The 14,716-nt window shown below is 37.3% G+C and overlaps 5 protein-coding genes across 5 annotated transcripts; 3 read left to right on the top strand and 2 right to left on the bottom strand.

Annotated features, from left to right (window-relative positions):
* Positions 1-14: 14 nt before the first annotated feature.
* Positions 15-2,547, top strand: LOC100636951 (serine/arginine repetitive matrix protein 2-like). Its single transcript, XM_019995332.1, has 5 exons — positions 15-340; positions 527-817; positions 860-934; positions 1,041-1,121; positions 1,199-2,547. Exons 1-5 carry the CDS (start codon positions 102-104, stop codon positions 2,463-2,465), a joined length of 1,953 nt encoding a protein of 650 aa, XP_019850891.1. The 5' UTR covers positions 15-101; the 3' UTR covers positions 2,466-2,547.
* Positions 2,548-3,637: 1,090 nt separating this feature from the next.
* On the bottom strand, positions 3,638-4,350 carry LOC100634684 (uncharacterized). The gene is made up of 2 exons (XM_003385805.3): positions 4,160-4,350; positions 3,638-4,107 (listed from the first exon to the last, which is right to left on the bottom strand). Exons 1-2 carry the CDS (start codon positions 4,245-4,247, stop codon positions 3,818-3,820), a joined length of 378 nt encoding a protein of 125 aa, XP_003385853.1. The 5' UTR covers positions 4,248-4,350; the 3' UTR covers positions 3,638-3,817.
* Positions 4,351-4,455: 105 nt separating this feature from the next.
* On the top strand, positions 4,456-7,075 carry LOC100636826 (density-regulated protein homolog). Its single transcript, XM_003385821.3, has 7 exons — positions 4,456-4,603; positions 4,659-4,678; positions 4,725-4,812; positions 4,893-4,975; positions 6,254-6,338; positions 6,527-6,666; positions 6,960-7,075. The coding sequence occupies exons 1-7, from the start codon at positions 4,456-4,458 to the stop codon at positions 7,002-7,004; spliced, it is 609 nt and encodes a 202-aa protein (XP_003385869.3). The 3' UTR covers positions 7,005-7,075.
* Positions 7,013-9,133, bottom strand: LOC100634561 (complement component 1 Q subcomponent-binding protein, mitochondrial-like). The gene is made up of 6 exons (XM_003385804.3): positions 8,973-9,133; positions 8,740-8,917; positions 8,147-8,246; positions 7,910-7,954; positions 7,569-7,718; positions 7,013-7,278 (listed from the first exon to the last, which is right to left on the bottom strand). Exons 1-6 carry the CDS (start codon positions 9,097-9,099, stop codon positions 7,132-7,134), a joined length of 747 nt encoding a protein of 248 aa, XP_003385852.1. The 5' UTR covers positions 9,100-9,133; the 3' UTR covers positions 7,013-7,131.
* A 76-nt stretch (positions 9,134-9,209) lies between these two features.
* Positions 9,210-14,446, top strand: LOC100634435 (serine/threonine-protein phosphatase alpha-2 isoform). The gene is made up of 8 exons (XM_003385803.3): positions 9,210-9,374; positions 9,427-9,558; positions 10,758-10,988; positions 11,354-11,458; positions 11,918-11,989; positions 12,121-12,272; positions 13,484-13,618; positions 13,920-14,446. Exons 1-8 carry the CDS (start codon positions 9,317-9,319, stop codon positions 14,031-14,033), a joined length of 999 nt encoding a protein of 332 aa, XP_003385851.1. The 5' UTR covers positions 9,210-9,316; the 3' UTR covers positions 14,034-14,446.
* Positions 14,447-14,716: the final 270 nt, after the last annotated feature.

Here is a 14,716-nt window from a genome sequence, read left to right as displayed (position 1 = left end):
CCACACCTTAATTAAATTCACGTATATTCCCGTAATCTACTCCGGAACAACGAGCAGAGCGCTGCTTTTAAGAGAGTCTTTATTTTTCCATTATTTTGACCATGTACAATGGTATTGGACTACAGACGGCCCGAGGCTCGGGCACAAATGGCTACGTACAGAGGAACATGGCGTTCATGCGTACGAGAAAGGACAAGGTCGAGTACAACAGCGAGGAGGACCTGGCGAGACTGGAAAGGACGCTACACAAAGCTCCAAACAAAGAGCTCATGGAGCACAACTGGAAGAGAAAGATAGAGCTACAGTGCCTTGAACTGAGAGAAACAATGGAAGAAGAAAAGTAAGGGATTAGTGATGGTGGGCGTGGTCTTAACAAGAAGACCACACCTATATTTAATAATCATGATACGTGGTCTGAGAAAATCGCCTTTAACTCTATAGACTTAAGGTCACTTTTCCCAGACCACTCCACACTATTATTATTTTTTTAGCAAAAAATATAATTAACTATTATAATCTTTTAAAGATGTGATCCTGCAGAGATAGAGAGAGAAGTCGAAGCGTTGCGTCAGAAGCTACTAGCCGACGGGTATCAAGCGCTACCTGGTATGATGGACTCTCACCATCTTGCCGTTGAAATGGAAAAAAGGAACGAAAACATTCGCCAGGCCTTTGGCATATCAAAGGACTACGTTGGGGGGAGTGCCTTCGATTTCTTGGAACAACAAGCTAAAGTTGCCGAACGGAAAGCAAAGAGAGAGGAGGAGGAGGCAGAGAGGGAGAAATTGAAAGCTGAGAGAGCAGCAGCTGAAGCTAAGTGAGTAATGAGTGTGGTTTGAGTTGATTTTAGTTTCGGTAGGTTGAGGGAAAAGGAAGCGAAAAAGATGAGAAAGAAGAAGAAAGTGGAGAGCAGCTCAAGCAGTGATGATGACAGGTAAAATGTAGCAATATAAAAGGAGATTACTCACATGTATTTTATAATTATCTTTATAATTATTATGATTTTAGTTTAATTATGAGTATAATTTTTGTTTCTGCAGTGGCTCTAGTTCAGAATCAGATAGTGAAGACTCTGATGATGAAAGGAAGAAAAGGAAAAGAAAGAGAGAGAAACAGAAAGGGTAAGAAATACATACATCTATTATTTATTTTTATCTATTATTATTTATTTTTATTTATTATTATTTATTTTTATTAGTGAAAGCAAAGGGAAGGAGGCAAAGAAGCGTGCTGGTAAAAAAGAATCTGGCAATTCACCAAAAGATAAGAAAAGAAGAAAGAAGAAGGAGGTATCTGACGGCAGCCATAGCAGCTCCTCTGAAGATGAGGGAGAGAGAAGGAATGGAAAGGATCATCATAGAGAGACAGCCAGACAGAGAGGAGGCAGACACAATTCTCCCGAACCTAACCAAAGATTAAATAAAAGGAATCCTTCTCCTCAACGTCACCATGATCCTTCTCCTTCACCGCCACAAAGAAATAAACCGCAAGAGTCGAGTTCGCCACCAAGAAGAAGACAAGTCTCACCTGGAGAGAGGAAAGGAAGGAGAGAGAGAAAGAGATCGTCTTTGTCTCCGTTAAGAAAGCGACAAGAATCCAGCTCACCTGATGAGAGAAGAGAGAGAAGGAGGTCTTCTTCATCACCGCCACATTCTCCTGTTAGAAGACAACGTTCACCTGTACAGAGGAAAGGGAGGAGACAGCAATCGCCTGAAGAGAGAAGAGGAAGAAGAGAGAGAAAGAGGTTGTCATCACCTCCAGCATCTCCAGTGAGAAGGAGACAGCAATCGCCCGAAGAGAGAAGAGGAAGGAGAGAGAGAAAGAGGTCGTCATCACCTCCACAATCTCCGGTGAGGAGGAGACAGCAATCACCTGAAGAGAGAAGAGGAAGGAGAGAGAGAAAGAGGTCATCATCACCTCCAGCATCTCCGGTGAGGAGGAGACAGCAATCACCTGAAGAAAGAAGAGGAAGGAGAGAGAGAAAGAGGTCGTCATCACCTCCAGCATCTCCAGTGAGGAGGAGACAGCAATCACCTGAAGAAAGAAGAGGAAGAAGAGAGAGGAAGAGGTCGTCATCACCTCCAGCATCTCCAGTGAGAAGGAGACAGCAATCGCCCGAAGAGAGAAGAGGAAGAAGAGAGAGAAAGAGGTCGTCATCACCTCCAGCATCTCCAGTGAGGAGGAGACAGCAATCACCTGAAGAAAGAAGAAGAAGAAGAGAGAGAAAGAGGTCGTCATCACCTCCACAATCTCCAGCGAGGAGACGTGGTCACTCACCTTCTAGAGGGCGTGACAGGTCACCAATAAGGAGAATAAAGCAGCCCAGTTCACCTTCAAGGCGACAGAGGAATAGATCCCATGAGAGATACAGGAGGGACAGTCCTCCAAGAAGGAGGAATAGATCGCCTCCATCACGAAAGAGATCTCGTTCATATACTAGTGACTCTGATTCAAGTGTTGAATAATAATAATAATAAACGATGCTTCACCCCTCTTTCTGTTTTTTTTTCCAAAAAAACTAAAATGTTGAATTTTGACTGGACAGTACTCTTTTTCATATAACTGAGCCAGAGAGTTTATAGTTTAGCTATCATAATAATGATTATTATGATAGCTAAACTATAAACTAAAAATGCGAGTACATGTGGCTAAATATGTCCATGTCTACATTTGCAAAAGGACACAAAGCCAAAATAAATTTTCTTGGTTTTGCAATCTGCATATCAAAAACATAATAATCCTTTAAAAAAGCTTCCGCACCACATCAAAATCATTGCCATATTAGGAAGTTTGCATGTTTGTTTTTTTCCCTCTCATTGCAAGGCAGAGGGAAGTGTTGCCAGTTGAAGCTCTGTAAGAGTAAAGATAGTGCAAAATGGCACAATCAGCATAGTGTTAACTTTCAAGCATGCTTGCCCTTGAAGCCTTATAACTGCTGTTCAGTTGTATCAGATAAACAATACTCATGGTATGAGTACAATGTAGAGCAAGCAAGGTCATGTAGTGAGTGAATAAAGGAGCAATGACAACAGAAACATGTGTCCCAATACCTTTTATGATAATGATAATAGTCTAATGAGAAACTACTGTAGTATCCATTTTAGTCATTTGTGAACAACATCATGTGCTTTGCATGTTTTTACTGAAATGAATGCACATAGAAAATCTATACAGTGACAAACACAATAGTTAATGTATTCACAGGCTGTGTATGTGGACTGGATTCATTATTATGCATGGCCTGTGGTTACATAAAAATGGGTTATGGCACTTCTCTACCCCACCTTTATGGTTTATACTATAAGCATTATAAAATATACATAACTGGCCCACTGTTTTAATGGTGTAGTTATTCTTCACCATTGACCCATTAGCCATGTTTAGAGAGGCAACAGTGGTAATTAGTACACTGGAGTATCATGGGGTGAGTCTAATTGGTTTGGAGGTATGTACTGTATTCAATATAACATGATTATGATTATGATAAGATTAAATTATCTTTATGTCACACGTTGGGGAAAACTGATTGATGTATTGAAGATGTGTATGTAGCTTTTGAGTTTCAAGTTCTGCTTAATATCACTAACTATAACTGTGAATGCTTTAAATAAACACGTTTACTTAGATTTTGTTTCAATTTAATGTTTATACTTAATATTATTTAGTTAAAGAGAAAAACTATTATTATATAAAATCTGCCTAAAACAGTACAAGCTACAACGAAACTCAAATACAGGAAAAAAACAAAAGGAGCATTGTACAGCTATTGTGTGTGTGAGAGAGTGTAAGGAGAGAATGTTCCATTTTGTTGCTGTCATTATTGGTCATCATCTCCCATGTCCACACTGCCCTTCTTATCATGAACCATTTCTTGCTTCTTGTCTACTTGTCCAAGCCCCTCGTGCTTTATCTTCGGAGCGTTAGTCGCCAGTTCTACGCCAACAGCACCGGCGCCATAATTGCTCTGCCCGGCAAGCTCGCTCTTGGCGTATCCCAAGTTCTCCTTTACTTTAGGAGTCTGTAGCTTTGCCTCTTCGTTTACTGCTCCTGCCCCATATGAGTGAGTGGCAGATGATTTCTGATAGCCAGCCTCGGCCTTGCCACCGCCTACAAAGATGGACAGAATAAAATGGAGGAGGAGAGATAGTCTTTGCTTTACTTTGCCCTGTGGCGTGTTGGATGCCTTGAGCTCCTGCGGAGTAATCGGCTCCCTTTCCGGCGGTAGAGCTTATCTTTCCAATAGGCATTCTTAGCGGTTTTGAATGGAAGAGAAGACTGAAAGAGGGTGAGAGAGGGTGTCTTGTTGTCTTCAAAAAACAAAAAATTAATATTAAAGAAGGGAGTGGCTGATTTGCGTACACAGAGAAATGGGCGCGGCTGGTGTGTTCTCATTGGTCCTCGCCATGGCAACAATCTGGACTTCCTTCCTTATAAGGAGAAATGACGAATCTCAAAATGGGGGCGCCTCAACCACCCACGTGTGGTATGAAGGGAGTGGCTAAAAACATGGCGGCAGCAACAGATCCCCCAAATGATGATGTAGATCAACAAGAGGAAGAATCTGAGGCCGTCAGCTACCCTCTGCAGGTTGAATATTGTGGAGGCAAGTCAAAAATAATTTAAAAAAATTTTTTTAACACTTTTCATTTATTTTTTAGTCTGTGGAATGCCACCTGAGGTATGGTACAAATTGTTTTTGTTTTATTTTGGCCAAATTCATGTAGTATTGTGAGTACAGCCCCACGACGGCTCAATGTCATGAATGGATGAAGATACACCTGCCTAGCTATTATTCAAGACTAGTTGAGAAAGGTATCTACATGTGGACTATAAAATTAAATTTTATTGTTATTATTTATTGTTGTTATTATTATTCTTATTAAAACTTGTAGTTTGTGAAGGCGTTAGTGGACTTGCTGTCAGTGGAAAGAAACAATCAAGAGGAGGAAAAGGAATAAAGAAACCAAAGAAAAAGGTAATTTAAATAAAATTAATAATTGTGCGCCAAATTTGCATTTATAAACTGGATTGGGCAAATAATTAAAATTGACTACCCATAACTCTCTAATTGGCTTTATACATAGCATTAGGGCATTTGTATGTATTAGAAAATATATGTTAAAAATTTCAGAGCTGATTTTTGAAAAAAAACTGTGGGCTATAGTACAGGGTATTTTTTAAAATTTGGAGTTTTTTTTAAATGGTCATAACTCAAAAAATTGAAATCGGAATTGGCTCAAACTTTCTACGTAGCATAAGTACATCAATATGTATCAGAAGATGTAATAAAAATTGGAGTTGATTTCGGAGCCATTTTTTGGAAAAAAATATGGGCTATAGTACAGGGTATTTTTCAAAAAATTGGAGTTTTTTTTAAATGGTCATAACTCGAAAAATTGAAGTCGGAATCAGCTCAAACTTTCTACATAGCATAAGTACATCAATATGTATCAGAAAATGTAATAAAAATTAGAGGTGATTTTGGAGCCATTTTTAGAAAAAACCATGGGCTATAGTACAGGGTATTTTTCAAAAAATTGGAGTTTTTAAAATGGTCATAACTTGAAAAATTGAAGTCGGAATCAGCTCAAACTTGCTACACAGCATAAGTACATCAGTATGTATCAGAAAATGTAATAAAAATTGGAGTTGATTTCGGAGCCATTTTTTGGAAAAAAATATGGGCTATAGTACAGGGTATTTTTCAAAAAATTGGAGTTTTTTTTTTAATGGTCATAACTCAAAAAATTGAAGTTGGAATCAGCTTAAACTTGCTACACAGCATAAGTACATCAGTATGTATCAGAAAATGTAATAAAAATTGGAGGTGATTTCGGAGCCATTTTTTGGAAAAAAACCATGGGCTATAGTACAGGGTATTTTTCAAAAAATTGGAGTTTTTTTTTAATAGGCATAACTCGAAAAATTGAAGTCGGAATCAGCTCAAACTTTCTACGTAGCATAAGTACATCAATATGCATCAGAAAATGTAATAAAAATTGGGGATGCCATGATTTCTGAGTCATTTTTTGGAAAAAACCATGGGCTATATAGTACAGGGTATTTTTCCAAAATTTGGAGTTTATTTATAACTTGAAAAATTGAAGTCGGAATTGGCTCAAACTTTCTACATAGCATAAGTACGTCAATATGTATCAGAAAATGTAATAAAAATTTGGGGATGAAAAAACCATGGGCCATAATACATGTAGTACAGGGTGTTAATAGCATTTTCTTTACTACATGTGTGTAGGAAGTAACCAGGTCCATTAATATAAGTCAGCAGTTAAGGAGCAAGAAGAAGCATGTGACGGTCATTACTGGACTAAGGACTTGCGGTAAATCTCCAAAAAATACTCATTTTGTTATGGCACTGATTAGTAATAAAAGCCTACATTGAAATCTAGCTTTTAATATAAATTTATTGTATGCAATTGATTAAGATAAAATCTAACGATTTTAAACCCAAATCAAGCTGCATGCATCTACATGTATATACGTTTAAATAGTTTTTATTTTGCGATAGACATTGATCCAAGGAAGGCAAGCAAGCAATTTTCAACTCGTTTCTCTTGCGGTAGCTCAGTCACGGGAGAAGATGAAGTTGTGGTTCAGGGAGACATCATTGATGATATGGTCAGCTTCATACTGGAGCAGTGGCCAGAGGTAACAAAGAACAGTGTTTTTTGATAAGTCAAATTGGCCCGATTCAGTCTGCTATGGCCCACAGTTACCAATATCAATTGAGCTGATTCGCTCAACAAATTTACAGCTAATTCTGCTAGTTTTACAATATTAGAGAAAAAAAACAGTCATTCTGGTGCAAAATGTGACTAAAGTTGGGCCAAATTGGTGCAGAGTTAAATTTCTTATCAAAAACCCTGATAAATAGGAATGCATTATGTGAATGATGTTCGTATACATGTATGTGTGTATTTGAGCAAATTATGTTTTGGCAGGTTGAAGAGCAATCCATCCATCTTGGAAAAGACAAGAAAAGATGACAAGATAATTTTCGAAGACGAATAATCAAAATTAATTTTTATCAATAACAAAAAATTAATAATAATAATAACTATCTACAACTAACGGTCTATATAATACACAATAGCTAGAGGTGTACATGATTGATTAACTTTGGGCAAAGCTCTTAAGGTCTTTAAGAAACTGTGTGTGGGCCTTTCTCTCAAAATTGTCATAAAACTCCAAAAGCTCTTGGGCAAAGGTTTGGTTTATCTTCCTGTCCTCCATGTAGTCATTGATGGAGTCCATCAGCTCCTGGGGAAGTGAAAGAAAATTATCTGATAAACTCTCAACACAACATAAGTACATGTACACATGCAATTGTATGCATCAGGAAAGATAATAAAAATGAAGAATTTTCTACTGTTCCAACGTATTTTAGCCAACTTTACGGCAACTTAAAAAATTCATAAACAATCCAATTTTGATCGGAATCAGCTCAAACTTTCTACACAACATAAGTACATGCATCATAAAATGTAATAAAAATGAAGAATTCTTCATCTATGGCTATCTTTATTTCTATTAGTGTTAAGCTCTCTTACATCACTGAGGTATTGAGTATCGGCTTCATACTGATCAGTAGTGCCTCCTTTTGGTACTACAGAGACATTAGTTATGCTAAGGTTTCCCCAGCCTTCCTCATCATCGTAGTCACTAGTTTCAACAGAACACCTCACAACAAGACTGATACCCTAGTAATGACAGTGATTTCTTTCGCTAAAACTTTTGACAGAAATTTTTAAAATATTTGACCATATATTATTATTATTATTATTATTATTATTACTATTATTATTACTATTATTATTATTATTTTAGAGTATTAATAGTATGCAGGAATAATAAAGAACAATAAAGATAAACAGTATACTTAGTCACTTACGCTCTTCTTTGTGAATGTAACTGTGAACGATGGAAGGAAGAAAGGCTGGATAACAGGGAGAGAAAGAAAAAGGAACAGATACCGTAAATTCCCGTGATAAAATATTACACAAAAATTATCATAAGAACAAAATGTTAGTATAATTAAAAAAAAAATATGAATATCTTTTTAAATTTTGTGATCACAAAACATGGGTCTGTTCACATGGTATTACAACTAGAATGATATGATATTTACTTTGTTTCGGGTTTCTTCGACATTGTCATCATCATCATCATCATCTAATTCATCTTCAAGCATATCAGAATAAGCATTGAGATTAAGCTCAACCTTCACTCTAGCAAAACAATAAAAAAACAAACACCAAGCCATTGCAAATTGATGTAATTTATAAATTGATATAATTTATAGATATGTGTACATTCATCTATAATTATCCTATAGCAGTTTTTTTTGAGGACAAAAATTTTTACAAATTTTGTGGATTTTTTAAAATTCACAAAATTAAATTCCTTGAAAATTAATTTAATACCGTACCAGATAAAAGAATAGTGGAAATTTGTAAAAATTAATTTTGTGGACCTCCTGATACAGGTAATTTGCGAAAATTATTATCCTCGAAAATAATTTCGCCAAAATAAAATCTGCCATTTTGAGCCATTATACGCATGCTCAATGGCACGTGGCCACAAAATCGCCAAATTTTAGTCCCTCGAAAATTTCCCGCTATACGGTAATTATTTCAATTTTAGCCACACCTCTAAATGAGGGCGGAGTGGTTGTCAGCATGTGTGTACATGTACATGTTTAAAGGTTTCGCTTTCCCTTACTCTTCGTTTCCATGCATGCGTGTGAGGATAGCTTGAGCCCCATTGATGCTTATTTGAAAACCATTAAATCCAAGAGCCTCCTCGTCAGTGCTCTCCAAATCTAATTCAGCTTGAGCCTGTAGCAAAAGACTAGCGCTCGCTCCCTTATTAGCGTCGTTAGAGAAAGAGCTTTTAAAACCTGTGAAAATAGGATTTAAAAAAAACATGATTTAAAATCAAGCTTGATTTCGTACGTGTTGCCAACACTGGAGTTTTAAGGAGAGATGTAGAGGGACTGGGAACGGTCCTCCTACATATTTGACGGGACACTAGTCGTCTGGCAGCCAACGAAGCATTTCTCCATAAAAGAGACGTAGCCATTTAGCTCCACGTGGATATATTGCGTCACAGTGACGTCACGACATGTCTACAATTCTAGTCACGTGATCCACATATTTTTATCGCCCCATCAACGAAAAGGAGCACACACACTCGCCATCTTCCACTATCTCATCTCTTTAGTGTATTGGAACAATATCCCCCAAGTCGTGTCTCCTGGTCCCCTCTTCGTCCACAATAGGCGCAACCCCTCCTTATAATGGCCTCTGAAACAGATAAACTAAATGTAGACAACATCATTCAGAAGTTATTAGAAGGTAGCAAGAGTCGGGGATGTGACACGCACTAGTTGTTTTTCTTTGATTATAGTTCGTGGCTCTAGACCTGGTAAGAACGTACAGCTAACGGAGGCAGACATTCGTGGGCTTTGTCTCAAATCCAGGGAGATCTTTCTCAGCCAACCGATTCTTTTAGAATTGGAAGCTCCATTGAAAATATGTGGTAAGAGAGAGAAAGAAAAATTACATGTATAATGATAATGAAACCGTCAATTATTATTATTATTTGACCGTACAGTAATTTGAGTATTGTATTCTCTTCTATGTTTGTGTACGTTATTAAAATTTTGGTCGTAATCCAAGCCACGCCCACAGCCTAAGAATCGGCTCTTTCTCATTTCCTTTTCAATTTTGTTCTTTTTTTTTGAATAAACTGTTTCCACAAAACTGCTCGTATATAAACGACCTTTGATTATTATATAATCATATCTAATAGCTATTACATGTAATTAGTATGTCATTATGTGCTTTAATAACAGGGGCTGTAGGTTGTAACTGGCCTAAACTCTTGCTTGGTTGTGCAATAAAAGACATATCTTGTGTTTTGGATGATATAACTGATATTACTTAACTTCATTTAGTGATGTTTATGCTACATGTCCTTAATAAGGACTATATTGACAGCACTCCTAGCACTTTTTGTTGTCAAGTACATGTACATTAATTAAAAGAGCATTCCTATCCTATGCCGTCTTTGTTTCTCTTTCTACTCCTCTCTCTCTCTCATTACCTCTCTTTTCCTGTTTCTTCTACTGATGCCTCCTTCCTCTTCCTCCTCATGTCTTTATTTTGTACCATTTTACACTTACCTTAAAGAGCCCCAAAGCCTTTTAATAGCCTTCCTAATGCCAACAATGGGAATATTGTCCTCTCACAGGAACAAGCCTTGTGTAAGTGGTATGGGTTTGAGTCTCGTTGAATGGGAATGGATCGTTGGTGGTATGGGTTTGAGTCTTGTGGAATGGGAATGGATTGTTCTGAGTGGGTGCTTCACTGCTTGTATGTACATGGTCAGAGGTTTCATGGTTTGTTAGTCCTGATGAAATATTTCACTAGTTAATTGTTGTTGTAAATGTACGTGTACATGCACTCCAGCTATTTGTGTATTTAACTACATATATGTAACCCCTCTCTCTCTCCCTCTCCCTCTCTCTCTCTCTCTCTCTCTCTCTCTCTCTCTCTCTCTCTCTCTCTCTCTCTCTCTCCCTCTCTCTCTCTCTCTTCCTCCCTCCCTCCCTCCCTCCCTCCCCCCTCTCTCTCCCTCCCCCTATCTCTCTCTCTCTCTCTCTCCCTCCCTCCCTCTCTCTCCCTCCCTCCCTCTCTCTCTCCCTCCCTCTCTTCCCTCTCCCTCTCTCTTTGTAGGTGATATTCACGGTCAATATTATGACTTGCTTCGTTTATTTGAATATGGAGGTTTCCCTCCAGAATCCAATTACCTATTTTTAGGAGATTATGTCGATCGTGGCAAGCAATCCCTCGAGACAATATGTCTCCTACTTGCGTACAAGATCAAATACCCCGAGAACTTCTTTCTACTAAGAGGGAATCACGAATGCGCCAGTATAAACCGGATATACGGGTTTTACGATGAGTGTGAGTCTTCTGGATATTGTGTGGTTGTGTGTAATGGTTTAATGAGTGGTAACGCTTTGTTTGCGAACAGCTACTTGTGTTTGTTTTAATGGCCCACCTCATTTGCTGCCCTTTGCTTTTCATTGACACTCCTTTTTTAATTCTCTTCTTTTATTGAATTGTTATTTTGTGTAATGGGGTAATGCCTTACATGTTTCCTTGTAATTTTCTCATGTAATTGGTCACTGTCTCACGTTACACTTTGTCCTTCCTCTTAATTCTTTCTCCTTCCTTCCCTCTTCTCTCTCTCTCTCTCCCCTCTCTCTCCCTCCCTCTCTCCTCTTTTTTTATCTAAATTTCCTCCCTCTTTCTCTTCTCTTCTCCAGGTAAAAGACGGTACAACATTAGACTATGGAAGACATTCACTGATTGTTTTAACTGTCTACCAGTTGCTGCCATACTTGATGAAAAGATATTCTGCTGTCATGGTGGTAAGTATTACACACACACACACACATACATTGTACTGTAACCTCTGTAATGAGATAAGGACACCTCTACATTTTGTAATGTCCCGATTGGTACAAAAGTACCTCTGAAATGAGGACACCTCTGTATTAAGGACAGGTAATGTGGGCCCAATGGTGTCCTTAATAAAGCATTTTTAATAATAAAGAGGCTACACTGTACATGTATTAAGGACAGGTAGTGAGGGCCCAATGGTGTCCTTAATAAAAAGGCTACACTGTACTACATATGAATGAAAGTGTCTATAAGAGCTGCTTGCAGTGTTAAATGTTACATGTGTACGTGTAGCTTTGTTTGTTAGTCTTTTGGTGGTGCTATGCCAAAATTAGCTATGATTTTATTTATCACATACCTATTATTATTATTATTATTATTATTATTATTATTATTATTATTATTATTATTATTATTATTATTAATAGGTTTGTCTCCTGATCTACAGTCCATGGAACAGATAAGACGTATCATGAGACCCACAGATGTTCCCGATCAAGGTATAACACGATATATCAATAAATATTCTATACATGTACACGTACGCATACTCGTATCCCACTCATATATTGACTCATTTCCTTTCCAACACTATGATTTGGTTGCAGTCAGTATTACATCATTCCTCTAGGATTACTCTGTGATCTGTTGTGGGCTGATCCTGATAAAGAGACAGTTGCTTGGGGAGAGAATGATAGAGGTGTCTCCTTCACGTTTGGCCCTGAGATTGTTTCTAAATTTCTCTGCAAGCATGACCTCGACCTAATCTGCCGAGCTCACCAGGTAAAGAGTGTACATTTACATGGATTTACTTACATGTACATGTACTAGCTGATGTACATGTACATGTATTCTCTCGTCAGAGCATGCTTGCATCAGCACCAGCTGTTTTCCAAGACTAAAGAATGCGCCTAGTAAATATGAATCATGACAATGGATCATGTTATTCACGATTGTCCTGTTGGTCTATTATTATTGTCCTCCTGACACTCTAGCAGTCCTTGTCATTCTGAAATAACAATCATGACCTGTTGACTATTTTGTACATGTACATGTACATGTATAGGGTACACGCCTTGATTTACCTTGCCAGATTCTATCTGCAATAACAGGATGTAGTGCATTTGTGTGTGACTTTATGTGTGACTTATATCCTTTGTCTGTCTGCCTGTCTGTATGGCTTTAACCCATATATCATGGGCTATTGTACTCTACATGTACATGTTTACTATCGTTTATAAACCTATACTTGTACATGTATAATTGTGATGATCAGTAACTGCTGGTACTACTAGAGTCTCTTATGGAGCATGTGGAGCTTTCATTATTTTATAAGTAGTACGTGTACATGTAGTTTCTGTTAGTGTCGCTTTTTGTAGGGAGACCGAGAGAAGAGACAATAGATGCATGTTCATTGTTAGATTATCTAGAAGTAAATTTTGAGAGACCAATCTGACTAAAAATGGGAGGCTTCAAGAGACCTAGGCTATATAAAAGGGATCAAGAATTGAAAAAAACAAGGAAATTTCAAGAGACATAGACCCAGGGTTTCACACAGGACTTTAGCAGGATTTTTTTTCTGATGCATATACATGTACTTAAATGTTGTGTAGAAAGACTGCTTGAGCTGATTTCACGATTTTTATTTTTGCAAATGAGCAAAAAATGCAAAATTTGCAAAAGTGTGGCTACTCAGAAACTTCCCAGTGAATGGTCTGTGATTGTGTGTGACTGTATCAAAACACAAAACTTGTGATATTGTAATGTTTTCTTAGCATTGCTTTCACATTTGTCTCTGTTGTTTTTGTCTGGCATTGATTTCAATAAAGATAACAAGATAATGATAGATCAGTTTAAATAGATTGCTACAAGTTATTCTATTATTAAATATTTACAAGCAATCAAGCTTGTACATGTATTTTAAATTGTTTACTTATAAATTGAAGCTCTAATTTCCTTTTTATCTCTCTCTCTCTCTCTCTCTCTCTCTCTAGGTTGTAGAAGATGGTTATGAGTTTTTTGCTAAGCGTCAGTTAGTAACTTTGTTCTCTGCTCCCAATTATTGCGGTGAATTTGACAATGCAGGGGCAATGATGAGCGTTGATGAGACCTTAATGTGTTCATTTCAGGTAATCCCATTTGTGCAGTACACTGTACATGTACATGTACATTTACATACATGTACATGTATGATCATGTCGCCATTGCTATGTACATGTACTTGTTGTACATGTACATATATGGCCTTAATTTTAGTGATAAAATTATTAGCAAGGAACAAGGAAGTCATTTCAGTTAAAGTGGTATGCATACATGTGCATTTATTATTTCCATAATATCTCCAATAGTTGAAATTAATATGACAAAAGCCCCAGTACACGAAGAATCCTGAATGCTTTACGATTATATCCACGTGGTTTCTTTTTTTAGATTCTAAAGCCAGCTTCTGATCGAAGGAAGTTTTTCCCTTACGGTGGAAGTAGTCAAGGATCCCGCCCTCAGACTCCGCCCAGAGGATCCAACGGGAAGAAAGGAAAGAAATGACGTCCTTAAAAATGCAAGACCACCTTCCCCTCCTCCTTCTCATTCGCTCTCTTTCTCTCTCTCACTTTAAACTTTGGTACTTCTCTTATTAATATTGAAATTAATAATAATAATAATCGTTATTATTATTATTAAGTGTTTTGTTCTAGCGATGCTTCTCTCCTTAGTTGTAAAAATGACGAAATAATATAACGTATTAATACAGTAATTATTATTATTATTATTATTATTATCATTATAGATTTTATGCATTTTTCTCCTTTTCTTTCTCTTAATTTTTTTTCATGAAAAGCTCTCTTGCTGACTCTTCTCTCTCTCACTCTCTCTTTATGCATATACATTATGTATTTGTGGTTTTAATTTTTGTCTATTTTTCTTGGTTTTTCAAGCAAACTTTCATTATGATAATAGTACAAAGTACATTTATAGATGCTCATAGCTCAAAAATTAGTTTTTGGGATGATAAGACCTCTTTTAAGGCCTTTCTACACTTGAACCGGTTCCAGGATCATGTATATTTTGATAGCATTTCTGATCCAGCTGCCATTGGCTATCTATTGAATGCACATTCAAACCACATATGGAGGTGGTTTGAGATAATGCGCATGCGCATCAGGTGTGGAATGACTGGACTATGGACTGGAACCGGTTCCAAACCAGCTCAATGCGCATCAGAAGTGCTA

Source organism: Amphimedon queenslandica, unplaced genomic scaffold, assembly GCF_000090795.2.
Source record: "Amphimedon queenslandica unplaced genomic scaffold, v1.1 AMPQUscaffold_13447, whole genome shotgun sequence".
Lineage (NCBI taxonomy): Eukaryota > Metazoa > Porifera > Demospongiae > Haplosclerida > Niphatidae > Amphimedon > Amphimedon queenslandica.
Note: the sequence above shows the minus strand (reverse complement) of the source record. Positions and strands in the feature narration are given on the sequence as shown.

Excerpts from the sequence above, each read along its gene's own strand:
- LOC100636951 (XM_019995332.1), top strand. The coding sequence starts at position 102 with ATGTACAATGGTATTGGACTACAGACGGCCCGAGGCTCGGGCACAAAT. Across the intron at positions 341-526 it reads GAAACAATGGAAGAAGAAAA|ATGTGATCCTGCAGAGATAG; the intron begins GTAAGGGATTAG and ends AATCTTTTAAAG. Across the intron at positions 818-859 it reads AGAGCAGCAGCTGAAGCTAA|GTTGAGGGAAAAGGAAGCGA; the intron begins GTGAGTAATGAG and ends TAGTTTCGGTAG.
- LOC100634684 (XM_003385805.3), bottom strand. The coding sequence starts at position 4,247 with ATGCCTATTGGAAAGATAAGCTCTACCGCCGGAAAGGGAGCCGATTAC. Across the intron at positions 4,108-4,159 it reads CCAACACGCCACAGGGCAAA|GCGGTGGCAAGGCCGAGGCT; the intron begins GTAAAGCAAAGA and ends CCATCTTTGTAG.
- LOC100636826 (XM_003385821.3), top strand. The coding sequence starts at position 4,456 with ATGGGGGCGCCTCAACCACCCACGTGTGGTATGAAGGGAGTGGCTAAA. Across the intron at positions 4,679-4,724 it reads TCTGTGGAATGCCACCTGAG|TATTGTGAGTACAGCCCCAC; the intron begins GTATGGTACAAA and ends AAATTCATGTAG. Across the intron at positions 6,339-6,526 it reads TACTGGACTAAGGACTTGCG|ACATTGATCCAAGGAAGGCA; the intron begins GTAAATCTCCAA and ends ATTTTGCGATAG.
- LOC100634561 (XM_003385804.3), bottom strand. The coding sequence starts at position 9,099 with ATGGCTACGTCTCTTTTATGGAGAAATGCTTCGTTGGCTGCCAGACGA. Across the intron at positions 7,955-8,146 it reads TCGAAGAAACCCGAAACAAA|CCTTTCTTCCTTCCATCGTT; the intron begins GTAAATATCATA and ends CCTGTTATCCAG. Across the intron at positions 7,719-7,909 it reads TTACATTCACAAAGAAGAGC|GGTATCAGTCTTGTTGTGAG; the intron begins GTAAGTGACTAA and ends TGTCATTACTAG.
- LOC100634435 (XM_003385803.3), top strand. The coding sequence starts at position 9,317 with ATGGCCTCTGAAACAGATAAACTAAATGTAGACAACATCATTCAGAAG. Across the intron at positions 10,989-11,353 it reads ATACGGGTTTTACGATGAGT|GTAAAAGACGGTACAACATT; the intron begins GTGAGTCTTCTG and ends TCTCTTCTCCAG. Across the intron at positions 13,619-13,919 it reads CCTTAATGTGTTCATTTCAG|ATTCTAAAGCCAGCTTCTGA; the intron begins GTAATCCCATTT and ends TTCTTTTTTTAG.